Source organism: Miscanthus floridulus, chromosome 7 (genome assembly GCF_019320115.1).
Source record: "Miscanthus floridulus cultivar M001 chromosome 7, ASM1932011v1, whole genome shotgun sequence".
NCBI classification, from domain to species: domain Eukaryota; kingdom Viridiplantae; phylum Streptophyta; class Magnoliopsida; order Poales; family Poaceae; genus Miscanthus; species Miscanthus floridulus.
In genome coordinates this window covers 113,714,181-113,739,726 of record NC_089586.1, presented here as the reverse complement: position 1 = coordinate 113,739,726, position 25,546 = coordinate 113,714,181, and the positions used below count along the sequence as shown (strand labels likewise).

The following is a 25,546-nucleotide window of genomic DNA, read 5'->3' as shown; positions in this document are numbered from 1 at the left end:
AAATGACTAGAGCACCTGATGCTGCAAAAGACAAAGCAACCGCTATTTTAACTAAGAAATAGTTGGCAAATATCATAATCAAGTAGTCAGCAGTTCAATAAACATTTAAACACACATATCATCACATCAAACCATCAACGACGTGAACTAAATGGTACCAAAGCCAAAAACTAACGCAACCTTACTGCTAAACTCACTGAAATTATAGTCCAAACTTTGCACTATCCATAACAGCGACAGGTTCCAAAATCACAGAACAGATTCACAGGACCAACAGCATACTATTCAGAAGAGCAAACAGACAGGTTGTCATGTCGCCATCCCCTTCACTCGGCCTTCGGCGGCGGCGGCGGCGGCCTCCTCCACCTTCTCCTCCAACTCGTCCACCTTCTCCTCCACCTCGGCCGGGGCCGGCGGCGCGGACGGCTCCGCTGGTGCGGGCGCCTTCTCCTCCTCCGCCTCGGCCGCAGCGGCAGGCGCTGGGGCCTCCTCCTGGTCGGGGTCGCGGGCGGTGTCGGTGGAGCGGGAGACGGCGGCGCGGAGGCGGTCCATGAAGGGCCTGAAGGCGGTCTCCACTGTGACCCATGCGAGCGCGAGCCCCCCGGCGACGATCACCGCCGTCTTCAGGGCGCTACCCTCGCGCTGGCCTCCACCTCCCTTCGCCATGGGTGCTCGCGGGTCGCTGGTGGCGTGATGCGCGTGTGTGATGGGTGCCGCGGGCGCTGGGGGTTCTACGCGCGGGGGGGGGGGGGGGGGGGGGGGGGACGGGAGGCTTTTCCCTCGTGCCTTTCCTCTGATGCTTCGTTCCTATATACCACTCAAAAGTTTATATGGATTTTAATACCACGACGACGAAGACGACAGCAACAATAAAGGCTTTAAGCCCCAGACAAATACAAGTAGACTAGAGTTAAAACTCAGCAGAAACAATTAAGGTTCAGACACATGAATATATATTTTTCAAACACTCCTATCTAAGGCTAACTCTTTGGATATATTACATTATTTCAAGTCTCCTTTTATTGCCTCTACCTAAGTTAACTTTGGTCTTCCTCTATCTCTCTTCACGTTATTATCCTGACTTGGGGATTTCACTATGCACCGGTACCTCCGGAGGTCTCCATTGAATATGTCCAAACCATCTCAACCGGTGTTTGACAAGTTTTTCTTTCAATTGGTGCTATCCCTAATCTATCACGTATATTATCATTCCGAATTCGATAACTTTTTGTATGACCGTAAATCCAACGCAACATACGTATTTTCGCAACACTTATCTATTAAACATGTCATCTTTTTGTAGGCCAACATTCTGCACCACACAACAGAGCAGGTCTAATCGTCGTCCTATAAAACTTACTTTTTAGTTTCTGTGGTACCCTTTTGTTACATAGGACATCAGATGCTTGGCGTCACTTCATCCACCCTGCTTTGATTCTATGGCTAACATCTTCATCAATATCCCTGTCTCTCTGTAGCATTGATCCTAAATATCAAAAGATATCATTCCTATGCACTACTTGACCTTCCAAACTAATATCTTTCTCCTTCCGAGTAGTAGTGCCGAAGTTATATCTCATATACTCAGTTTTAGTTCTATTGAGTTTAAAACGTTTAGACTCCAAAGTCTCCCACCATAACTTCAGTTTCTGATTCACTCATGTCCGACTTTCATCAACTAGCACTACATCGTCCGTGAAAAGCATACACCAAGGGATATCCCCTTGTATGTCCCTTGTGACCTCATCCATCACTAAGACAAACAAATAAAGGCTCAAAGTTGACCCTTGATGTAGTCCTATCATAATGGGGAAGTCATCCGTGTCTCCATCACTTGTTCGAACACTAGTCACAACATTGTTGTACATATCCTTAATGAGCCCGATGTACTTCGTTGGGACTTTATGTTTGTCCAAAGCTCACCACATAACATTTCTTGGTATTTTGTCATAAGCCTTCTCCAAGTCATCCTCGTCGGCTCGCTCGCGGTGTCTGGCCATCTCACGCGCGAGCACCTCATGGACGACTGCTGCGGTCGTGGGGCTCTAGCCCTGCTCTTCTCGCAGGACGGCCCGCGCAGCCACGGGGGTGGGGCGGGGTGCCCGCACTATGGCGGCAGAAGGAAGGGACTGGATGAGGCTGATGGTCGTGTTGAGCCCTGCAACGCACACGTCGGCGGAAGAAGAGTGGGAGAGCGCGGCGAGGAGGAGCCCGTGGAGGTTGGGAAAGCTGGCTGCAAGGTGGGAGGCCTTGCAAGCTAGGATGTTGAGCGCCGACTCCTGCAGTCCCGGCAGGGAGGACGGGGAATCGATGGACTTGTACAGGAAACTGAGTAGGTCTGGCCACGCGTTGGCGGGCAGGAGGAAGGAGGCGAGCTCGACGACGGCGTCGGAGAGCTTCCTAGAGACGGACCTAGGGAGCGTAGGCGTGGAGGCGGCCGAGAGGAGCAGCGCGTGGAGCGAGGACTGCGTGGCGGGCGACAGCACGAGGTAGACGAAGGACTGGGATGATGGGGCGATGAGGCGGCGTAGCAGCACGGCGGCGATGGGCGCGGAGGGGTGCGCCGGGGAGAGCAGCAGGTGCGCGAGGCTCAGCGCGAGCGTGTCCGGGTGGGACCCACGAAGGGCGTGGAACTGCTGCTCCGCCCGCGACCGTGCCTCGTTGGCCGAGGCGGTGAGGTCCACCAGCAGCGCCGTTAGCGCCGCCGGGTCAGCGCCCAGCACCGTCGCCGCGCCCGCCTCCGCCTGTGGATCCATGGGGGCACGGAGCGGCGCAGCGCGAGGGGAGCGAGGAGGGGGGGCTCGGGAGGCCGCGCGGGATTTTTTTTGGTTTCATGGCGTGAGAGGGATGGCGGTGCGACGGCCGCGTGCGAAAGAACAGCTTCCTCTACCACGACGACGCGCAGGTAGATGAAGATGAAAGGATGAGGAGGAAGACGGTGACTGGGTCACTTGCAGCTTGGCCCCACTGGCCGGAGAGAGAAAGGGAGAGGATAGGGTTATGAGGGAAGGGTATTCTGGACATTATCACTGATCGGACCCGTATGTCAGGGCTGTCAAACGGTAGAAACCTAACAGAAGGCGAATGGAATGACGTGGAGGATAAGAAAGTTTAGCGTCATGGCACCAGGATCCGTATAAACTTTTTAGTAGCATGTATGAATGAAACATCTCTCGTGTGGAGGGGGAAAGCTTTTTGTCTTTGCTCTGTAGCGCACGAAAGGGAAGGCCGGAGGAAGAGGACAAGGCGAGGGACGGAGGAGAGACGAGCCGTGACCACCTGTCCAACTGACCTGGACGGGGTGGAGGTGGAGTGGGCCGCGCGGGATGTGTGGTACGGGGGCGGCCGCTCCCGGATAGGGCATGGGCTGGCTTTTGGAGCGGTGGCTTCAGCTCGAAACTGATATTGGGCTGGATTTCGCGAAGGCCGCGAAGAAGATTGGAAGAATTGGGTTGGGCGTCCACCCAGTCGCCTGGCCCGGGTAAGAAAACGTCGGTGGCCTTTATTATACGAGGAAAAGGCAAAGGTTGGGTTGGCTTTCCTTCCAAATTCCATGGACCGCCGCCGCCGGCCGAATTCACGTCCGTTTCGCGGGGCACCACCGATTCCTTCCATCGGAGCGCTGACGAACCATCCATTTTCTCGTGGTGCACTGCTCGACTGCACGTCCATCGGACTCGTTGTCGTAGGTGACAGAATTGACCGCCTACCTGTTCACATGTGACGCTTCACCTTCTGTTGTGCTTCCTACTACTTCTGGTACTGGTAGCGGTAGACAGGGACACGAGAGAATAGCATGTGTCGTTCTAGAAACGAAATTGAAGTGAAATTGGCGTTCGAATCCATGTATCGAAGACATCGTAAGACCTTCTACGATGACTAACGTCGACGAATTCTTAGCCTGGGCAAAAAAAGACCAAAACAAAAAAACCGAATCGAAAGAATCGAAACCGAAGCCAAAAGAAGTGAATCGAAAATTTCGGTTCCTAATATTGAGGATCTGAAATAACCGAAGAAAATTCGGTTCTTACTCTCGGTTAACCGAATTAACCAAAACAACCGAATTACATGTATTATACTTCACTTACTTATATTTTGTAAGATTATGTTTGGTTTATGTGTGGTGTTTCATATTTAAACTGTTGTATATTTGTGTTACTATATTGCTATTGTTCCTTAATAAATTATTATTATTAAAAGTGGATATAATGTTGCATAAATTTGCCTCACGTACATTTATTGTTTCCCTTGACCTCTTTTGAAAAAGTTTGGTTAGTTCAGTTAGAACCGGAACCGAACTGAAATAACCGGGAACTGAAATGATCAGTTCCAAGAATTTTTTAGAATCGATCGGTTCCTATTTTCTAAAAACTGAATTTTTTAGAAACCGAGAAACCAAACCAAAACTAAACCGAAAACCGAATGGCCAGCCTTAACGAATTCACTGGGAAAACTGCCATATACACCATGGTTCCATGAACTGGGGGTACCAGCGGCAACTCTCGTCTGAGAATATTCTCCTAGCTAGCATGTTCGGGAGGCCATATCATATCGTGGATTATTTACTGCTGGCTGATTTAGTGTGAGAGAAAAACATTATTTTCGGCTAGAAATTTACGATCGTTTATGAGCAAGCGAACAGACTGTTCACAGGCATTTTATGAGTTTTTCGTAAGCTTTTCCAGCAGTTTTTGCGTTGCATTGACCAACTACTACTTCCAGGCTTACAGCAAACGCGTGCACCGACACCGATACATGGCAGAATGTTTACAGGTTTGGCCCTGTTTAGATCTCACCCAAAATTCAAAAATTTTCAAGATTTTTCGTCACATCAAATCTTACGGCACATGCATAGAGCATTAAATATAGTTAAAAAATAACTAATTGCACAGTTTGTCTATAATTGGCGAGACAAATCTTTTAAGCCTAAATAGTCCATAATTGAACAATTTTTGTCAAATATAAACAAAAGTGCTACAGTAGCCGAAAGCCAAAAATTTTCGCATCTAAACGGGGCCTAGTTCCAGAAATTTTTGGTTTTTGGCTACTGTGGCACTTTCGTTTTTATTTAGCAAAAATTGTCTAATTATGGACTATTTAGGCTTAAAAGATTCGTTTCATGATTTTTCAGCTAACTGTATAATTAGTTTTTTTTTTCGTCTACATTTAGTACTCCATGCATGTGCCGCAAGATTTAATGTAACGAGAAATCTTGAAAATTTTTGATTTTTGGCTTGGAACTAAACGGGGCCTTAGTTGGCATGGCAGCCGCTGAAAAGACAGATCAGATCTGGGCTGAGACTCTGAATGAAGGCATATCACTACTCAAGAACAGAGGAGCACAATTTGCATTAGTTTTATTTACCGCTGGAGGCAAAAACAGTACAAAATCAACCAAACATTGTACATTTACATCGTCCAAAAGAACCCAAAAGAATATAAAGAACGGGCATATAACACATCTTCAACTCTACAGGGGCACTAGATCTACACAGCACAGGATGGTAAAACCTACATTCCATTTCATTCATCATCGATTCACCGAGCTACTAGTTTTCACTTATAACGGTACAGCGATATCTTCACCATCGATCTCACGCACCTGTGGAACCTGAATCTTCTTCTCGGTGCCTCTCACCGTTCTCCGTTTCTGAATCTGGAGGAGATCGGCTGCAAACGGCACCAGCAACCGCGACGGCTCCTTAGTGCGCCATGGCGTGGCTGGTGTGGTGGAAGCTCTGCCGCTGCGCGTAGGCGAACGCCGCCGCCGGCTTGCACTGGACGTTGTGCACCGCCGCCGCCGACGACGGCAGGGACGACTGCTTGTGCGTGGTGGGGAGCGAGTGCGTGGACATGACGAGCCGCCGGACGCCGGAGCGCATCTTGTAGAGGATGTGGCCCCAGCTGCCCCTGCTCTGGCGGCCCAACGCGGCGACCTCCTCCTCGTTCATCTCGAGGTCCCCCGCGAAGCCGGGCTTCTTGGAGAGGAGCCAACCGACGCCCCACTGCCACCACTGCCTCAGGGAGCCGCCTCCCGTGGCGAACGCGGCGCCGAGGGAAGGCGCCGACTTGGAGCGCCGGAACGCCCACTCGGCCGTCGCGGAGGAGATGGGCTGGATCTTGCCCGAGAAGGAGGACAGCCGCTTCCTCAGGCCCATGAGGTGGCTGTCCTCCTTGCCACCACCGCCGCCCTGGAAGGTGGGCAGCTCGTCCTTCAGCGGCCTGGTCGGCAGGAACCTCGCCTTCTGGATGTTCTCCAGGATGGTGGCCATGGCCGGACCGGATAGAGGCAAAGCAAGCAAAGCAAAGAGGGAAGAGGACGGAGAAGGTCTCAAGCTTTCAAGAGGGCAAATGGCCTTCTCGTCGTGCTCTCTCACCCCCAGATCTCTCGCTTCCTTCTCCTTTTGGTGTGGACAGAGGATGGATGAGGATGGTGAGGGGGAGGTATGTGTATGTGACGGCGCGGTGTTTGTGTTGGTGTCGCAGCCACAACAGCTTGCCTCCGCCACGACAGGCTGGCTTTATTCATGCATGAGGGGGACACGAACGAGGTGTGCAGTTGAAAGTTCCTCCTCCTCCTCCTCCGAATGAACAGAAGAACAAGCTATAGCGCGAGGCGACGTGAACGAATTACCAAATCTTTTTATTTTCTCCTCCTCCTCCGAATCAGGCAGCTCAGATACACCGGAGCCGTGTTGGCAAAAATGGTTGGCGGCAGCTGCTGGTGCGGTGCAGGCCTCGATACGGCCACCTGGCAGCCGCTTTGACGTCCACCAAATGGTGTGCTGTCCGGCTCTGTGTGACTCGGTTCAGGCGTTCAGCAACTCATGCCACCAACTCACGCCCTGTTCTGATTATTGTGGTAACAAACATGTGCCTCGTCGGGCTAACAACATCAACTTTAAATTCCTTATCAAAAAATGAACTTCAAATTGTTTTTTTTATAAAGGAACTTCAAATTGTTAGCGTCCTTCGATTAAATCGAATGATTTTATTTTTTTGTCTTTCACACAAGCGGTGCGGCCGTGCCGCAGTCAAAAACATGCAAGACGAAGTTTATTTAGAGTCAAACTAACTTAAGTTTAACTTAGTTTATAAAAAAAGTATCAACATTTAACACTCCAAACAATTATATTATAAAAATATATTCCATGCTAATGATACTTATTTAGATTGATAAATTTTAATATCTTTTTAGTATGAATTTAGTCAAATAAAGATAGTATGTACTGTTTTAGAATTGTACTTTTTTTTACGGAGAGATTATTTTTCCTTTGTATAGGATGCAGCGTTTGCAGTTACGGGAAAAGGTGTAAACCGAAGCTTCGGATGATTCACTCATGGAACGAAGGAGGGAATGTGACAGAGCTGTTTATTTGATTAGCATTTACTTAAAAAAATTGGGTAGCTGCAGCAACCAAAGGGTTCCACGTGAGAACATGGGGAAGGCAGGAGGAGGGAGGGGAGGAGCCAATCATCCATCGTCCAAATGGCAGCAGTGTGCCCATCAACCTTGTCTGTCCGACTGTCCCCGCCTGCTACCGAAACATTTTGTCATGTTTCGCCTGGTCATCATAGGCTTTAAGGTAGAGCTTTCCAGCAATGATTCTCCCACAGCAAATGCACGCCACAAAACACCATTCAGAGTTGCATGCTCTGAACATAAACTTACACTACACGGTTACACTCCATATCTGCTACCATCGTTTTTACGGTAGTGATTTCCTATTGGAATTCGCCCTGATCATTCGGGCTTGTTTGGCTGATAAGTCATAATTGAAATTATTGACTGATTTAGTATAAGAGAAAAATATTATTAGTTGACTGAAGTACGACTTATAAGATAAACAAGCCTAAACACACGGCGATTGTTGGCCGAGAGAATGCAGTCAGGTCAGGACTCAGGAGGAGGATTGAGGAAGAAGCGCACAGCCGCACGCACAGGTGCCGAGTCTGCAGTTCGTGCGGCTCATGTACATGGCTGCAGTTCACAAGTCCAACTCGGAGCCTGACATTGACACAGCACTCGACGGCTCTCAGCATATATATATATATATATATATATATATATATATATATATATATATATATATATATATATATATAGGGAGAGGCTATTCAGTAGCCAGCTACAGAATAAGTTATTCTGTAGCCACCTCCATTTACCATAATTTTATATACTAATTTACGATAATGTCAATATATATTTACTATAGTTGGGTTACTATAACACATAGGGATATTTACCATAACGTTATAGCAAACCACTTAGTAAGGAGTTACTATAATCTCATAAATTAACATAGTAATTATAGTAACTCAAGGTGGCTACAGAATAAGTTATTTTGTAGCCAGCTATAGAGTAGTTGTTCTATATATATATATATATATATATATATATATATATATATATATATATATATATATATATATATATATATATATATATATATAATGATACGTATTTTACGTATCCGACAATATATATATATATATATATATATATATATATATATATATATATATATATATATATATATATATATATATATATATTGTCGGATACGTAAAATACGTATCATTATATTAAAGAGAAGAGTTTAAAGAAACATATATCGCGCTTTTATCGAGCGCCGAAAGAGATCGACCTAACACAGTGTAAGCTGGACTATCCTAATAAAAGACCTCATGTTTCAATATTACATAAAAAGAAGGGTTAATTCGAACGCTGCCATTGTAACTCTTCGAGTTTAGAAATATACCATTGCAATTCGTGATATTGTAAATATGCCATTGTAATTCCCGTGAAACGTGATTCATGCCATTAAGTAGGCTTTCAGGTGTTCGTATACGGCAACATGTTTAGTATGGCCCGTATTGCCCCTGTCCAGTCGCCGCAGCACCTCCGCCGCACGTCACATTGCCTGCAGCATCCGCTCCTTGGGCGATACCGTGCCTGGCTGTCCAGCTGACCTGTATTTTGCATTGGATTGCCCAGCTGACCCGTCTGAACAAAGCATATGACATAAAAAGGTCATAGATAATTTGATAACAAGTTGAAAACTTCTGATAATTTGATAACAAGTTGAACACACTGAACAAAGCATATGCCATAAAAGGTCACAGATAAGTTGATAACAAGTTCACAGACTAGTGCCTGGACTTTAACTGACTACAAGTTCACAGGACTTTAACTGAATACAAAGTTCACATGACTTTAAATGGATAAAGTTCACAGGACTTTAACTGAACAAAGCATGGCCTGATTAATAAAATTCAAAAGCACAGCCTGATTTCTAGTTCAAAAGCACGGCCTTATTACAGGTTCACAATCACAGCCTGATTACACACAGCAACCATCAAAAGCACTCGACATTAAGATTCAGGAATCGGTGACGTGAGCAGTGAGTTGGGTATTAAGGAACTGTGACAAGCTCGTGACAACTCTAGGCTGTGGTGCGGCGGTAGCCTTCTGTTGCTTTTTCTTCACTGGAGTCTTCTTCTTCTTGGGCGTCTTCTTCCTTTTGGGACTCTTTTTCTTCTTTTGTGCTGTCTTCTTCTTCTTCACCTCTGATGGCCCAGCAGTGTCATCATCTTGTTGCCGTTTCCTGCATAGTATAGTGGTTAGCACTAGGTTCAGTACAGAATGCACAAGAAATGCTTTGAGAATGAGTCACTAACCTCTTGTTCTGTGATCTGCCCCTAATTTCTCCATCGGAGTCAACCTCAGCAAATTTGCAAGTCTTGGCAAAGTGACCGAAGTCACCACACCTTTTGCACTTCACCTTTTTCTTGTTCGCTTTCCCTTCAAGGCAGCCCCTAATTCTCTGTACTCTTGGTCTGCCTGGTGGTCTTCCTAGCAAGGGTGGAAATATTGTGAACCCAAGATCCACCACAGGCCACTGTGTTCTGTCTGGAAAAGGCTCTACTCTTCCTTCATAAGCAGCCCTAAATCTTGGTACAGAATAATATTCATGCACATAATCTTCTATTTTCATTCCCCTATTGGACAGTATCCAAGCTAATGCATGCTTGCAGGGCTTGCCTGTGAGCTGCCACTCTCTGCATGAACATGAATGATGTTGGAGATCAACTGTGTGTCTCCTCTAATTGTTCCAGTTGTCCAGAAGTGTCACTTCAGCCACGTCTTCATCACTACTTGATACCTTAACCACTTTGAGATTATTGCTGATAGCATTCAACTCCTTCATGACATTAGGGAGTATACCATCACGCATTTCCCTAGCAATCTTCCTCCTCAAAAACCTCTTCTCCATGATGAGCTCTCTCAGGCCATCAACCAATTCGTGCAGCAGCAGTCCTTTCATGTGCCTGATCTGAGCATTACAGCTCTCGGATACATTGTTGGTCAAGTAGTCACATTTACTCTTATCTGAAAACCCACATCTGTACCACAGTCTATTGTGATGCTGCTCCAGGAATTCTATGGCATCTGGTGCAACATCAAATATCTTCTGCATGTGCCACTTGAACAGCCCCTCTGTGTAGCTTCTTGCTGCTGGATACAAATGATCAGTGAAGACATCTCCCTAATAGTGCTTCATGAAATTTGAATACAAGTGCCTCATGCATTCTCTGTACTCAGCTTGCGGGAACACTGCTCCCACTGCACTTCCTAAACCTTTACAAGCATCTGTACAGATCACTAGGCCTTCAGGTGATCCTATAGCTTTATGCAACTGCTCAATAAACCATTTCCAATTGTCCTCTGTCTCTGAGTCAAAAATGGCGTAAGCCAGATGATACAACCAGTTGTGCCCATCTACAGCAGTAGCTAAAGCCAACTGCCCAGTGTATTTACCATTTAAGCATGTGGCATCTACCCCTACAAATGGTCTGCAACCTACCAAAAATCCATCTACACAAGGCTTTAAGGCTACAAAAATCCTTTTGAACCTCTTCTTCTTATTCCCTTCTACCTCTATTTCTACAATGCTTTCTGGTGAACTAAGCTCCATTTGTGCTTTCCAGTTCACCAACAATTGAAAACTTTCCTCATATTTACCATGTATGTGCTGAAGAGCTAGCTTCATACCTGCCCATGCCTTAGAATACTTCAACTTGATCCCATAATCATCTTCCAGTTTGTCCCTAGCATCCTTGGCACCTTTGTTTGGATTTTTCTTGAGCCATTCTGTCAACCTGCTAGCACACCAGTCTTGTGTTGCCATTTTTCCTTCTCTCAGCTTTGTAGTAGGACAGTTATGCTCAGCAGGCAATACTTTAATCTGCAACAAAATTGAATACATGTTACAAAAGTGTACCAAAAACAGTTTACAATAGAAAAATAAGAATACACAGGTTGTACCTCTATTGTTTTGCCATCATAAATCCTTGATGCATGTATTCTCCATGGGCAGCCCTCAGCTTTGCACTTGGCAATGAACCTGGTCTTGTCAGTCTTCACATCAGCAAATTCAAATCCAGTGATCACAGCATAGTGCCTCACAGCTTTCCTGAATGCTATGATATCAGGAAACAAGGCACCTTTCACAATGTTGGGATTTTCTGGATCATGAAGGACATTTATCTCCTGAGGATCTGCATCATTAACTTCTGCCTCAAGAGGAACACCTCCTTCAGCAGGAATATAATCAGAATTGTCATCAACTGGTTGTGTTGCAGTGGCATTTGTGGTTGGCTGTGCAGGTGGTACTGAGATATAGATGTGTTCATCATCAACGCCCACGTACTCCTCTTCATTATCAAACATGTCTGGCTCCCTAATAGGCTCAAAGTCTGGCTCCTTTGTTGTAGCTTCAGTAGGTCCTGGCATGTTTTTTGTGGGTTCAGGAGCCTCTATATTGTGTTTTTTGGGTTCAGGGGCCTCAGGCTTTTGTGGTGGATTCACTTGGCTAGGTTGGTCATCATCAGGAGGAATAACACACAGAGGTTCTAGCTCAGCATAGTCATCAGTAGTAGATACTGAATTATCAAATACACCTAGCAAGACCTGGCAACACATCTCAGCCTTATACATAGAAAACATATCTAGCAACTGTCTGTCATTCACTAATCTGACATCTTCTCCCAAATTCTTGTCAAAGAACCACAATCTGCCACACTGGCGAGATGACCATTGCACCTCTTTGGCTAAAACATTCATCAACAAGTCTACGGTTAAAGCACCTATGTCCACCTCCCACTTAATCAGAAATCCCTTTAAGCCTTGAACTTTAATCTCTAGCATGAACAACTCAGGCCTAGCACGAAGAATGGAAATGTAAAGGGGAAATCCCACAGCAAAAATGGGTCCATCCCCAACAGTGGCCGATCAATAGAAAATTTTGAAAGTTAGTAGAGAATGGAAATGTATAAAAAATCTTTATAATGAGGGAACAATAGATAATTTTGAAATCATTAGATCAACTTTAACTTATATAAATAATGTAAAAATCATGTCAAACAAAAAGCAAGCAGTATAAACATAGTACACTTTGCCAGTCATACTACTTGATTTATGTACAAAATGTAGAGAATCAGTTCAGATTCTGAACTTTCCCTATTATGTATATTAGCTTTGCAAACAGGTTGACTCACATTAAGGAGAACCACAAGTTTCAGAAAAATGGCAGAGAGGGTCACAGGGAAGATGATCCAGCAAAGGGCCTAGCACACATCGTCAATGAAATCAAAGGGAAACATGAGCTAAAGTATGACACCATTATATTGGATAAGTTGTTCTTATTCATTTATTACAGATGACAAAAAAAATTCGAAAGTCATCTCTCTGACATGTTGTGTCAAACAACTCAGGTATGTGTATGTATGGCATGCCATTACTGGATACTGGGGTGGAGTCAGGCCAGGTGTAGTTGGAATGGAGCACTACGAATCAAAGATGCAGCAGCCTGTGTCATCACTAGGGGTTCAGAAAAACAAGCCCTGCGATGCTTTGGACAGCATAACGACCAATGGACTGGGCCTTGTGAACCTTGAGAAAGTATTCAGTTTCTACAATGAACTCCACTCGTATCTTGCATCTGCTGGGATCGATGGGGTCAAGGTAGACGTGCAGAACATCCTTAAGACGCTGGGTGCTGGCCATGGGGAAGGGTACTGCTAGCTAGAAAGTACCAGCAGGCTCTAGAAGCTTCCGTCGCTAGGAACTTCCCTGACAATGGCATCATATATGCATGAGCCACAACACTGACAACCTATACAGGTAAATAGCTTATGCTGAAATATCTTGAAAGCTTTTTTTAGCAAAATATCTTGAAAGCTTTCTTTGGTAAATCAAAGATGTTTATAAAAATCATGTCAAACAAAAAGCAATGAGTCATAAAAGATGTTTATTGCAGAAAGATTATAAACACAATATCTCTTCAAGTCTACAACTAACATTTTTAAGGGACAGCGACGTGAGCCGACCGGCCCTGCAGCCGGCGCCTGGGAACTTGCAGGCGCCGTCGCTGACGCTCCACCCGCTGAGGCCCGTGGCTGCCTGGCTCGGCACGGCCTCCTTGAACTGCTCCAGCAGCTGAGCATCGTCGGCGGCGGAGGCGGCCGCGGCCGCCGCCATGACGACGAAGAGTGCCACTACAGCGACCAGGCCCGGAAGATTCCATGAACTAGCTAGCGCGCTACCTTAAAACATCAGCTACTAGCTGCCTCTCTCATCTCGCAAAGCGTAGATGCTGCCCAATAACCCAGCAGCGGTACCCTCGCACGGCCCTCGTCTTCTTCGTATGTTCATGTACTTGCAAATACAGAGATTGGTAAATCCGTCCCTGATCCCCAACTACTCTAGTCATACCGAGGGAAGATTTTGCAAGAGTTAAGAGATTACCTGGCCTTGTTGCCAGCCATGGCCGACGAACTGCTCCCACACGGCTCGCCGGTCGCGGGGAAGTCTATCATCTTGCTCAAATCGATGTGCAGACTTGGGGAATCAAATCTCCTTCACCACCACCACCTGCTCCAGGCACGAATCGTCGCCTGCACAGGTTGCACAGCCTCCGTCGTGCCTGCACAGCCTGCGCCGCCGCTGCCGTCGAGCCGACTCGCCTGCGCCGCCGCCGACTCTGGTTGTTGGGTTAGGGTTCGGGGACGGGGAGAGAAGAGACGAGAGAAAGACCGAGAAAGAAAGCAAAGCGAGCCGCGGGCGACCTTGACTCCTCATGTAAGTCGGATGAGGCAAGGGCAATACGGCCATACGAAAAATGTTTCCGTATACGTACGCCTGCAAGGTGGGCCACAAGTCGTTGCAAACGTACTTAATGGCATGAATCACGTTTCACGGGAATTACAATGACATATTTACAATATCACGAATTGTAATGGTATATTTCTAAACTCGAAGAGTTACAATGGCAGCATTCGAATTAACCCTAAAAAGAAACAATCAATATCGACGCAGCTTTATGACCTTGGTGGCCTTGTGTCACGGCTGCCTAGACGGCGCCTTTTTAACGACCGAGAAGAGCTCGTCCGGCGTGTCGGCTTCGAACGCATGACGTGTTAGGCGAGGTTAGGCCCTCGCCTATTTCTCCTCTCTTCCTTTTTCGGTTGCTTCCGCTCGCCGACACTTTCATTGAATGCACGGCAATGGTAGGTTGGGGGGTTGGTGGAAGAATCAGCCCGAGTGGTGGAGCTCAGCTGAAGCCGGACCTCATTGTTTTCGCGGCAGTATTTTAGCCCCGGTTTCGGTTGCTCCGTCGTCAGTCTGTAACATGCCTGTTCCAGGACTTCCGGTTCAGGCCTCAGAGGGCGGTTGGCCGGTGGTGGCATATACTCCTGTCCTAGCATTGTAGTTCTCCCGCACAAAAGAAAAAACTCGTGCAGATGTACTAGCAGGCGAGGAAAACGAGCTGTATTTTTTTAGCTTCAACATATTAATAATATCATACGGTTCAGACTTCACGGCATATACGGCATTAGATGTGCGACAGCCACCAAATTTCTGCCTCAACAGTAGTTGCATTTGGATCTAACAATGACTACTTACATTACAGCTCATCTAAGAAAGTGACCTGTTAAACACCGATCATGGAGAACTGAACTCATGTAAAACATCGATCACACAAGTGGCCGGCTCTGCGCCACGGCTGAATCCGATCAGTCGATCACGGTACACGAGTATATCAGGGTGGGAAACTTTTATACAGAAGTAAAAGGATCATCTGGGATACGCGTCCTCTATAACAGCAAGCACGAAGCTTGGAATCACTGTTACAGGATCCCCAACACACAAATTCACCCTCTGGCTCTCTTGAGAAGATACCGGAGAAAAAAGAACCCTAGAGCAAAGGTTTGCCAAAACCACCCAGTGGCATTCCTTGGATCAACCTTTTTCGCCAAGAACCAGGCATACAAGGCTTCGCCAAAATGCAATGCAATTGCTATCACCAAGACCAGCCGGATCACAAGCATCGAGCGAAAAACAAACAGATGGATGTCAAGCACCCATTTCAATGGGCCGACTGGTGGAAGACAAGCAGCAGAAAACACAGCCAGTATTCCAATTGTTACAGCCAACCAAGTAAATATGGTCGGGCCATCCAGTTCCCTTCTCTTCCGGTTCTTCCAATATGAGATTGTCGCAGCTAAGCCTTCGTGAGGCCTCACCATAGGTACATAGCCGAGTTCCTCTCTAGCTTTCAAGAACGAAAAGTAGTGTGTAACACCAACCTGTCACAATTAGCAAGCAACATCAGATGTATTATTTACAGATCCTTGGATAATGACATTTGTACCTTAACTTTTGTCCAACATCAAACACAAGTATTATTTGCAAGTCTGCTGGCCTAGTCAAGAGTAGTTCAGTAGACAGATCCCTTGAAAAGAACTTAAAAAAAAATAGCAATGAAATTGACATGACTGGTCCACTTGACCATTATATTCATATTTCAAAACTATACTGGGGTAGGTAAAGTGGAAACACAAAAGAAAACATCAAGATTGCATATGACAGAGGCTGACCTTATACACTTCAGCAGGGAGAATTAAAGGCTGAGGCATCCATTTACTATCAAGCCATGGATAGAACAGTGTAGATATGAATAAAAATATTCTTGAAATGGCAAGGGCAACAGAGGTATCCAGCGTCACTTGAGGAATGGAATAATCCAAACTTTGAAATAAGGGCTTGATGATAAAGTCAAAAGTATTGCATGGTGATCCTGCAAAACAGTTATAGCTCAATAAGGCAATGAAATGTATAACTGCATATATAATTAGCATGTTCTATATTACAGAGATTTCATGACACCAAATTCTCAGGGGACACTTCTCTTATAAGGAAGAAAAAGTCTAAATTCTAGGTTTGTTCAAAGGTTTCAGTATTTATTACTGGGTGTAAACATAACTCATGGAACACTGTGTACTTGTATTGCAAATAATTTTGTTATTCAAGCAATGGAATCCTGGAACACCTAATTACGGAAATAATGAATTCTGTATAATATATACAAAGTGTTGAACTTCAAACTTTCGAAGTTCAGAACAAGTGAGAAGGAAAAGTAGCTAATAATTACTTCTTTTCCTCGAGCGCGCAGGAGGAGCTGTGTATCCTTATATTAAGAAGAAAAAGGATAAAAGAGCCCAAAAAAACAAGGAATCACACAAACACTCACCCTGCAAACACACCCACACCCACACTCAGCCTGTGAAAATCAGAGTTGCACCTTTGTTACATGATAAACGACCAAAAACTACCTCCAACGAACTATAAACTAACCAGTACCAAGCCGTGGGTCAGTCAAAAAGGCGATGCCCTTGGCTCCTGAAAGACCCCATAGCCTCATCTCTTCACCGGCCAAAGCCAAAGACCCCATTGTGGTAACTCCAAAGGGACCAGGCACCTAGGTTGATTAAGGACCTGCCAAACATGACCATCAACAACCTAACTGATTCTGGACCGCCAGTCTTCAAAGGAGAAGTCTCCCTGCTGAGGGGAAAGGTGTTGCAAGCCAACTTTATGCAGCAGCTCAAACCCACATGAAACAAGGAGGTGGTTGATTGTTTCATCAGCCTGATCACAAAACAAGCAACTAGATGGATGTTGTAGCCTACGATGAGCGAGACGGTCTGCAGTCCAGCATTTGTTGTGTGCTACCAACCACATAAAGAAGTGACACTTGTTCAGAGTCCAAGATTTCCAAATTCTCTCCCATGGACTGAATACCGCAGCACCCTAGAAGAAGCCATTATAAGTTATTTCACTGTATACACACCAGAGGTAGAAAGGTGCCAAATATATTTGTCCTCAGTTCCAGGTTGCAACACCACTTGAGATAAGAGGTCCCAGAGATTCAAGAAATCAGCAAGAACACCAACAGAAAATGCTTCCAAGCATGATCAGCGACTGCTTCCAAAAACTGTGCGCTTGTTAACTCTACGGTGCAAGATCTTCAATTCTTTGCCCATGAATCCACCTGTCCGACAGAGTGTAAGCACCATCGCCAACTTCAGAGCATACTGCCATGGAGAAGAAAGATCGGACATATGGATCAACTTGGACCGGGAAGGAAGACCAAGGGCACTCAGGTTCAGTTTTTTGTAACCAAAGCCAACACATCCTAAGTGCCCATCCCATCCGCTGGAGATCAGAGATGCCCAGGCCACCAAGTTCAGGGGGTCAACAAGCCTTACCCATGCAACCAAACAGTGCCTTCTTTTTTCCCTCTCCACAAAAATCTCCTCCAGATCTTCTCAATTTCTTTGATGGCCCATGGAGGGAGTTCAGATGTCATGGCTAAGTAGACCAGCATTGAAGTAAGTACATAATGTACCAGCACTTTTCTACAAGCCCAGTTCAACAGATCAGCTTTCCAGCCCGGAAGACGATCAGCTATCCCGTCGATGATGGCTGTACCTCTAATCTATTCAGTACATCAGTTGAAACTATATAATCAGCTTTCCAGCCCGGAAAACGATCAGGCAATTAGCTATCAAGTAGATGATGGGTTGTACCTCTGATCTATGTAGTACATAAGTTAAAACTATATTGCTAGCAATGGCGTTATCGCCAAAATCAAGAAAATAAACCATGAATGTCTTCTCTACCTAGCCTAGGCTTGCAATTTTTTTTCAAATTCAAGTAAAAAACAAAATTAGCAGTACCACTATGGACAGAAAAAAAAACACAAAGATGGGACCTGCGTGCGAATAATTTAGTAATGACATCACAGAAGCCTAACAGTAACAGCAATTACCGTCGCAGATGAAATACGCCTGACCAGCTGCTACAGGGGTTCCCTTCCTGTCAGGAATGTCATCTAAAAGTCCCATGCTTGCCAATATCAGAGCAAGAACTAAATTATCTATATACACCCAATCTGTCTTGACATCTGGGCCCCCAATCTTGAAGAATGCTAATCCCAACTTTGCAAGGGACAGGATTCTTGGAAGATGACGCTCTTCACCTGGTCCATATATAGCCGCAGGGCGAATTGCACATGTATAAAGACGAGTACTTTTATCACTCCTGTAAGATTTCAGCCAATCAATAAGACAGGTTGCATACTATCATATGACACTCTTGACTTACAAGGTGAAATGAAATTAGTATTGTTGTTTAAGAAGGAGCAATTACGCATGACAACACTAAGGTTTTCAGAAGACAATATCATAATCTAAGAAAGTGTACAAAGTGTAGCATTAGCCTAAACAATTTCTTTCTAACTGTCCTTTTGAATGACAGCATGGTCCACAAAAAAAACTTAAGCATATTTGCCATATTTTTCAATGTACTGGAGCCTAGCAAAGGAGAAGGGTAAACTTACTTAGCTGGCCGCCCATTACTCTTCAGTACCAACTGTTCAGCAACTGATTTGCTGCGCCCATAAGCATCAACATGGTCTTCCATTGGAAAATAAGGCAACTCCTCATTTCCTTTGGCAATTGGCTTTCATCCAAAAACCACATTGTAAGTGCTTACATACACAAGCCTCCTGACACCTTGCTCGTGGCAAGCATCCAGTACATTGCAGGTCCCATTTATATTAACTTCATCAGATCTCCCAGTCTGCACCATTTCCTTCCCTGACATGCCATAAGAAGCAAGGTGGAAAACACAGTCTACTCCACGGAACGCCCTCCCCACATCATCTTTCTTTCTGATGTCCCCTGCGAAACAAGGGCTTAAGAAACTGATGATTTATTCCACAAGCCACATATTGGTATTTGGTAACCAGTTGCATTAATTAAACACAAAGAAACAGAAGCTAACAGGGTGATTGCAGGCAAAACATGTACAGAAAAAACTATGCAATAGCCACTAACTACCTACTTAGATACACACAGATTAAGCAAGCAGTACTGCAGTACTGGTACAGTAATGTCCTCCGTGTGGACACACTAATTTGCAACTTGATCCAGAAGCCGAACTACGGCATAGGACTATAGCACTCTAAAGCGTGTATTCTAAGAGCAGTCCAATTCTGCAACTCACAACGCAGTAAATCACATGAAGTAAGCTATCTACCATGTAGGCTGTAGTGTTGTTGTACTAGTACTAACATCCGCAGAGCACACCCACAGCGACGGCAAAGTAAAACCGTGGTGATTGGTGATGCAGCGATCTGAACTGAAGATGGTAAACGGGAGGGACTGACCTTGGATGGTGCGGACGCCGGCGTCGAGGAGCTGCTGGGACCAGGAGGAGGAGGCGCGGATGTCGAGGGACCGGACCTCGCGGGCACCAAGGCGGAGCAGCTCGAGGCAGAGGGCAGCTCCGACGAAGCCCTGCCCGCCCGTCACGGCGAACCGCACGCCCTCGATCCCCTCGTTCGCGCTCAGATGCATCTTCTCGGCGGGGTACAGGTCGCCGGCGACCGACGATAACCTGGGCGGTCGCCCTCCTGCTACTCCTTGCTGCCTGACCCCGGAGCCGGGCGAAGCGTCGGCAGTTCAGCACGACCAAGACCAACTGGACGATGGAGTCTGGACTGTGAACTCGTGAGGTGGACGACTACGAATTCCCTCAGGCAGTACCTCAGGCGAATTTGCATTTTATTCATCGTCATCATCAGAATATCAGGTACCTCTAAAAAACAGAAAAATCAGAGGGGACGACTACTGAGTCTATAGATTGCTTAACCCGTTAGATTAGACTCACTAGTCACTACTGCACAAAAAAAAATAGTAACATGTAAAATGTGAAAAAAGGTCCCACCGAGATTTGAACTCGGGTTACTGGATTCAGAGTCCAATGTCCTGACCACTAGACCATGGGACCTTTGATGCCCACTCTGCACAGACATTTTATTTATCGTATTTTATTTATCGTAGTATGAAAGTTTTTTTGGAGATGGACTGAATCCAGGAATCCTTTGTTGACAATACTTGATTAACACCTGCTAGTGAGATTGGGAGCGAACGTTGAAGGAGGATGAGCACGGCTAGGTACAGTAGACAATGGTATGAAGTTTGAACCATAAATTTCTCCATTGTTCCGATTAATTGTCCATACTTCGATTACCGCTTGGCGCAATCGTTTACCGCTCTCCAAGACAGTCGTGTGTAAAGTAGATCACAAAATAATTGTCCTTATTGTAGTGGAGTGGTGGATGTGACTTGGATTTTGAGAAAATCAAGTAGCTAGGGGATCTTGACATCGATGATAAAAAGGTATCTTGCAATGTGGATTATATTACTAGATAGATTCGTTCCAAAATTACTTTTGAACAAATTCGTTACAAAATTATTAGGCACCCCAGCGTGTTGCATTTTTCACGGGGTAGGAAGCCATGGTATAGATGCCGCAAACACCCTCCGGCTTCCCGGTGCCCATCTTTATCCTGACGTAGCCTTGTTCTCCCCAGTTCTTGCCCCACGAGTTCTTCATGGTGATGTAGTTCTGGCCGTACGACGAGCCATATCCGACGGCCGTCAGTGCATGATCAAGCTCGTCGCTGCAGGCCCCGTCAAACACCCCCTGCAGCCAGCCAGACGAGGTGCACATGTTACTTCTCTTCTGTGAGACTGACAGCTAGTGACACCATCTGAAAGACTGAAACCACAGGCAGTCAATTTTGTTTACCCCTTTGTAGAACTGGAAGTCCCTGCTCCCCGCAGCTATGCCAACACTGACAGGCTGATGAGCCAACGCTTTCAGCAGGCTTATCTCGCTGTTCTCCGGGACATCCTCGTATCCAGTTATAGTGACGACATTGGCATAAGGCTAAACACGCCAGAGCAAAGAATTAGAACTCTTGTTAGAACTGCTTCAATCCAGCCTACATATTAGGAGGATTTGTGTCTTGGGCGAACCTGTTTTTCTTTGCAGTAGCCTTCTTCCATGAGGTACGGGTAGTCGTCCTCGGCATGGATCCCCTGGCTCCCCATTATGTAAGCGAACGCGAAGTCCATGAGACCCCCTTCGCAGCCGTGATCAAACGTGGTATCGCAGTCCATCAGCTCCTGCTCTGAGAGTGATACCAGCTTGCCCGTCACAATCTGGTTGATCCCTTCAACCGCTGCCACTGACGAGAAGGCCCAGCAGCTCCCTGCAAGCATTTTTTTTTTTCACCTTGTTATCACGGTACCGTTGCACAGTAATATTCTTATGGAATCTGTACTAACAGTATGCTGAAAAGGATGGTGTGCATATATATTGTTCAGAGATGGAACTCACCGCATTTTCCTTGGTTCTTGACCGGCGTCACGGCTCCCTTGTACCTCCAGTCGACTGACCAGGGCAGGTTGGCTGCGGCCGCGTACCTGAACGTTGTCGGCGTACGTGTTTGTGCACCCATTCTTGACAATCCTTGCTTCAATCCCAGATAATTAGCCTTGAACTCTTCGTGAGCGATGTCGGCGAACTGGTTCAAGCCCAGCCAGTAGCTCCCGTTCTTCCTGTTTGTTTCTGCAATGTGCATCAGGTTCTGCTTGAATATCCCGTACCTCTTCAGCTTCTCCTTCGAGCTGGCGTAGATCTTGCTGTGCTTCACCGACCAGGATTTGAAGAGGTTAACAAGCCTGTTGGGCAATGCAATATCTTCCTGGGAGTATCCAACAACAGAGGGGTCTCGGTGGTGACTGGCAGAACAGGCTGCAAATGCTAGGAACAGGACGAGCACCGGGAGCTTGGGTTCCATGGCAAATGCCTGCTGCTGTTTCTTGTCATGGCATGTTCAGGATCCATGAACACCTTTATACTGCAAATATCTATGTTTCTTGCAAGTAATTCACTGCACCAGATTTGGCTCTTCTGGATGAAGCTTCTGAGGGCAGTGCCTTGCTTTAGCAGGAAGCTGTCGCTGCAGCCTTGCAGGTATGCCTCTGTTCCACAAGTTTCGTAGGAGAATGCTTTTCAGTGCTTCTCCAAAGTCTCAGATGACGTTTAAATCTTGGTTTTGGTAACATGATGCATTATAGTACGGGTATCTTATACTTGCAGCTCCGCACACCTGTTGGAGATAACTTGCTCGACCATGCGAAGCAGCAGCACGATGGCCTTTTTGAAGGATAGCTAAGCATCTTTTGCTCGTCTGCTCAAGTCATCACCAAACAGAAGAACCCCACACTATTTTATTCTCAACCAACTACCTTCTATCAATTTCGAGTTTGGTGACGAGATCCTAGATGTGCCAACTGACAAGCTCAAATTCCTGGAAGCTTATACTCCGAACCAAGGACCAAAAAATGACCACTTTGACACTAGAACCTACGATCCGGCAGAATCAGCGCCACCCCCCCCCCCCCCCCCCCCCCCCCCAATAGCTTGTTTTACAACAGCTCTGATAAGTAAGAGACGGAAGAGCAGGGTTAAAATGCAATTATGCTACATGCTCTTCATACGCAGGCTATCAACATAAACCAATTGGCTCGATGCATCCATAGAACAGTAAAATTCAAGGCAACCATGATTGCAATATGATGATCATTCATCCAATCTAATAGAAATTAAATTGGGTTGAAGCTCAGTTACATTGCACTATTTAGTTGTTCACAACAAAGCCCAGTACCTGAAGTCGATAAAATAGTACTCCAACAGGTCAGGAAAGAAGCACTGATCTCACGAACTTCAAACAGAAGTGAATATTGACAAATACACATCAGTCAACAACTGAGTATCCAATGCCTGATTTTATTATCAACTCACAGTGCTATTTATGGAACCTTCAGGTATTTAACTTACTCCACATCATTTGCTTTTCCAGGAACTGGAAACAAACTATTACATTTTGGAAAAGCAGGAGCAGCTCATCTCATAGTACAAGTTCAATCTGATGGGCATCCACGATTCAAGCACATCTACCAGTGTACACTCAGATCTGAAGAGCATCAACAATTGAGCCAGCAAGGCTCAGAACCTCAAATGGAGGTCTTTGGCCAATAGCTTTCACTGTGTGTGGGCATGAGTCCGTGATCCAGAAGTAAGCAAACTGGTCGCCTGGCCCAGCTGCGATCAACACATAATAAGCAACTAGAAGAAAAATTGGGACTTGCTAAGTTGGATGAACTGCCAATTACCAGAATTCGACGACATAAAACGTTCATATGAGCGCTTAGGGAACACAGCATGAGTCACATAAGCACTAACTTTTGCAGCGCCATGCGAAGCTAGAACTTTCTGCAAAAGAAGACAGATATTTTTATATATAAAAAAGTGACAGGTAATGTAAGCAGAATATGTGATTCTTTGGAGGAAACGAAGAATATATGCCACTAAAGTCCAACCCTGAGTTATTAACACTCAACATTTGTCAATTGACAGTATGATAAACTACAGTAGTACAGACAGTAAACCAGGTCTACCAACAAAGTGAGAGTTGAGAAGGACTGAAAAATTGGGCACAGGTTTGACAAAAGAAGGCACTAGTGTTTCTTTTAGCTTTTAACAGAACTCTTTGTTTATGTACTGGCAAATGTCCAATACGTGCATTAAGGATTATGACCCCCCCCCCCCCCCCCCCCCCCCCCCCCCCCACCCCAAAATAGCCTCTGCCATATTGAATATATGACACAGAATTTCTTTCCAAACTGAGTAAATGCTAAGACAACTAGGTATTTAAGCATTGCCATCTACTATCATGAAGAAGCAAAAGAATAACACATCCATCATACCTGGCATTCCCGAAGAGTTCCCCCAGATTGCACTAAATCATCAACAATAACAACATGACGGCCTTCAGGATTTCCTTCCTTTATACGAACTATTCTCTTGTCACCTTCACGAACCTTGTTACAGACTATCTATATACAATCAAACAGACCAACATGAAATCCATGACAAGAGAACACAAAAACTGGGGGATTCATGACAACACAAGGTATGCGAAACAAAAGATAGATATATCCAAGCAAGAAAAGGGAATCGCTGACCATTGGAAAGTGCTGCAACAGCTTGTGGAACCGCTTCCACGCTCCATCATCTGGAAAGGCAATGGTGATCTGCACGCAACATGCCATCGGTCAACTACAGTAGGAATTTATCCCCCCAAAAAAAAGTTTGTTCGCACAATAATGTATGCCACTACGCACATTTTCTGCGTCCGGGAGCTGGCGGAGGCGCTGCAGCAGGAGCGGGATCCCTGTCTCGAAGCATGGCAGGACGTCGTCCCCGAAGTAGAACCTCTCCTGGAGCGCGTGGATGTCGTAGATGACGACGCTGGTCGGCCCGCCGCGCGACTTAGGGATCATCGAGAGGATGCGCGCGAGGGTGAACGCGGTGGCGACATCGCCCTCCTCCTCAACGCGCTCGAAGGAGCCCGTGGGGAAGAAGGGTAGCACGAGCGTGAATGAGGCGATGAAGAGCTTGGGCAGCGCGAAGATGACAGAGATCTGCTCAAATATGACCGCCGGCGAGCTGAAGGAGGCCAGGAACGCCACGTGCTGCCCCCGGATGTCGTGGGCCTTGTTGATGAACAGGTTTGGGAACCCATCGTCGAAGCTCCTGGTGGTGCGGCGTCACAGAACTCGACGGATCAGCTTGCTCCACGAAATCGGTGAGGCGGGAAGAGGAAGAGGAGAGGAAGGGGAGGGTGGCGTACCGCCAGTTGATGGACTGGAGCTCGATGGCGTCGGAGCTGGCGGCGACCTTGAGGGCGAGCTCCTCGCATTCGGAGCAGTAGAAGAGGTGTATGTGCTTCTCGTGCTTCTTCGCCTTCTGCTTCGCGGCGGCGACGAACTCCATCGGTGGGTTTCGGCGGCGGCGGGGACAGGGGAACCAAAATGAACGGCGCGGGGAGGGGCGGACTCTGCTTTGACGGAACAGTTGATGCCCATGCCGGCTTTATTGAGACGCGAATTTCTCCTTGATTTTTGGCTTTTCGGAGCCTAAACCCTAGACCCCAGTCCCAGGGATATTTAATTTTTTACCATCATAAATGGCATCTCCTCGGATAGCAGGTTTAGAATTGGCGCTACGATTTTAGCAGCTGAGAGAGAAAAACGATACATTTTTACCACAATTACTGGCGTGGCACGCCACCTCAGCTGGCCAGCGTGGTAGGCGAAGGGAAAATGATCGCCCCTGCCCCTACCCTCTCTGTCCCTCCCCACGCGTGGCCCGGCCCACTCCAGCTCGCCCTTCCGCTCCTCCTTTCTTCTTCCTCCCGCTCTGCTCGCCGACGCCGCC

General features: G+C 46.3%; 6 protein-coding genes, 1 non-coding gene and 2 pseudogenes across 10 annotated transcripts; all 9 read right to left on the bottom strand.

Moving 5' to 3' along the window:
• Positions 1-45: 45 nt before the first annotated feature.
• Positions 46-736, bottom strand: LOC136467615 (uncharacterized). The gene has a single exon (XM_066466376.1). It carries the CDS (start codon positions 664-666, stop codon positions 310-312), a length of 357 nt encoding a protein of 118 aa, XP_066322473.1. The 5' UTR covers positions 667-736; the 3' UTR covers positions 46-309.
• Positions 737-2,045: 1,309 nt separating this feature from the next.
• Positions 2,046-2,756, bottom strand: LOC136466090 (uncharacterized). The gene has a single exon (XM_066464569.1). The coding sequence runs from the start codon at positions 2,754-2,756 to the stop codon at positions 2,046-2,048; it is 711 nt and encodes a 236-aa protein (XP_066320666.1).
• Positions 2,757-5,336: 2,580 nt separating this feature from the next.
• LOC136464333 (uncharacterized) lies at positions 5,337-6,584 on the bottom strand. Its single transcript, XM_066463292.1, has one exon. The coding sequence runs from the start codon at positions 6,270-6,272 to the stop codon at positions 5,703-5,705; it is 570 nt and encodes a 189-aa protein (XP_066319389.1). The 5' UTR covers positions 6,273-6,584; the 3' UTR covers positions 5,337-5,702.
• A 2,798-nt stretch (positions 6,585-9,382) lies between these two features.
• Positions 9,383-11,723, bottom strand: LOC136466089 (uncharacterized; annotated as a pseudogene).
• Positions 11,724-14,945: 3,222 nt separating this feature from the next.
• LOC136464331 (uncharacterized) lies at positions 14,946-19,995 on the bottom strand. 4 transcript variants are annotated; one of them, XM_066463289.1, is made up of 5 exons: positions 19,578-19,995; positions 18,747-19,103; positions 18,177-18,448; positions 15,943-16,142; positions 14,946-15,651 (listed from the first exon to the last, which is right to left on the bottom strand). In XM_066463289.1, the coding sequence occupies exons 2-5, from the start codon at positions 18,827-18,829 to the stop codon at positions 15,217-15,219; spliced, it is 990 nt and encodes a 329-aa protein (XP_066319386.1). In that variant the 5' UTR covers positions 18,830-19,103; positions 19,578-19,995; the 3' UTR covers positions 14,946-15,216. The 4 variants fall into 4 exon arrangements, with proteins under 4 accessions (XP_066319386.1, XP_066319385.1, XP_066319387.1 ...); XM_066463288.1 differs by having other exon boundaries at positions 18,747-19,089; XM_066463290.1 differs by having other exon boundaries at positions 18,747-19,079.
• Positions 18,872-19,767, bottom strand: LOC136466088 (uncharacterized; annotated as a pseudogene).
• Positions 19,996-20,128: 133 nt separating the features above from the next.
• On the bottom strand, positions 20,129-20,200 carry TRNAQ-CUG (transfer RNA glutamine (anticodon CUG)). Its single transcript has one exon. It is a non-coding gene; the product is annotated as a tRNA-Gln (tRNA).
• Positions 20,201-20,585: 385 nt separating this feature from the next.
• Positions 20,586-22,549, bottom strand: LOC136467612 (cysteine protease XCP1-like). The gene is made up of 4 exons (XM_066466373.1): positions 21,599-22,549; positions 21,235-21,470; positions 21,005-21,145; positions 20,586-20,899 (listed from the first exon to the last, which is right to left on the bottom strand). Exons 1-4 carry the CDS (start codon positions 22,059-22,061, stop codon positions 20,669-20,671), a joined length of 1,071 nt encoding a protein of 356 aa, XP_066322470.1. The 5' UTR covers positions 22,062-22,549; the 3' UTR covers positions 20,586-20,668.
• A 331-nt stretch (positions 22,550-22,880) lies between these two features.
• On the bottom strand, positions 22,881-25,159 carry LOC136467613 (ribose-phosphate pyrophosphokinase 4). The gene is made up of 6 exons (XM_066466374.1): positions 24,960-25,159; positions 24,451-24,862; positions 24,292-24,360; positions 24,034-24,162; positions 23,440-23,539; positions 22,881-23,368 (listed from the first exon to the last, which is right to left on the bottom strand). The coding sequence occupies exons 1-6, from the start codon at positions 25,100-25,102 to the stop codon at positions 23,235-23,237; spliced, it is 987 nt and encodes a 328-aa protein (XP_066322471.1). The 5' UTR covers positions 25,103-25,159; the 3' UTR covers positions 22,881-23,234.
• Positions 25,160-25,546: the final 387 nt, after the last annotated feature.

What these genes read in the sequence shown, in the direction of transcription:
- LOC136467615 (XM_066466376.1), bottom strand. Translation starts at nt 666, where the DNA reads ATGGCGAAGGGAGGTGGAGGCCAGCGCGAGGGTAGCGCCCTGAAGACG.
- LOC136466090 (XM_066464569.1), bottom strand. Translation starts at nt 2,756, where the DNA reads ATGGATCCACAGGCGGAGGCGGGCGCGGCGACGGTGCTGGGCGCTGAC.
- LOC136464333 (XM_066463292.1), bottom strand. Translation starts at nt 6,272, where the DNA reads ATGGCCACCATCCTGGAGAACATCCAGAAGGCGAGGTTCCTGCCGACC.
- LOC136464331 (XM_066463289.1), bottom strand. Translation starts at nt 18,829, where the DNA reads ATGGAAGACCATGTTGATGCTTATGGGCGCAGCAAATCAGTTGCTGAA. An exon ending in AGTAATGGGCGGCCAGCTAA is followed by an intron (nt 18,449 to 18,746) that starts GTAAGTTTACCC and finishes GAAATCTTACAG; the next exon opens with GAGTGATAAAAGTACTCGTC. An exon ending in TCCCTGCTGAAGTGTATAAG is followed by an intron (nt 15,652 to 15,942) that starts GTCAGCCTCTGT and finishes TAATTGTGACAG; the next exon opens with GTTGGTGTTACACACTACTT.
- LOC136467612 (XM_066466373.1), bottom strand. Translation starts at nt 22,061, where the DNA reads ATGGAACCCAAGCTCCCGGTGCTCGTCCTGTTCCTAGCATTTGCAGCC. An exon ending in CAAGAACCAAGGAAAATGCG is followed by an intron (nt 21,471 to 21,598) that starts GTGAGTTCCATC and finishes AAATGCTTGCAG; the next exon opens with GGAGCTGCTGGGCCTTCTCG. An exon ending in GCTACTGCAAAGAAAAACAG is followed by an intron (nt 21,146 to 21,234) that starts GTTCGCCCAAGA and finishes TGGCGTGTTTAG; the next exon opens with CCTTATGCCAATGTCGTCAC.
- LOC136467613 (XM_066466374.1), bottom strand. Translation starts at nt 25,102, where the DNA reads ATGGAGTTCGTCGCCGCCGCGAAGCAGAAGGCGAAGAAGCACGAGAAG. An exon ending in AGCTCCCGGACGCAGAAAAT is followed by an intron (nt 24,361 to 24,450) that starts GTGCGTAGTGGC and finishes TGTTGCGTGCAG; the next exon opens with ATCACCATTGCCTTTCCAGA. An exon ending in GAACTCTTCGGGAATGCCAG is followed by an intron (nt 23,540 to 24,033) that starts GTATGATGGATG and finishes CTTCTTTTGCAG; the next exon opens with AAAGTTCTAGCTTCGCATGG.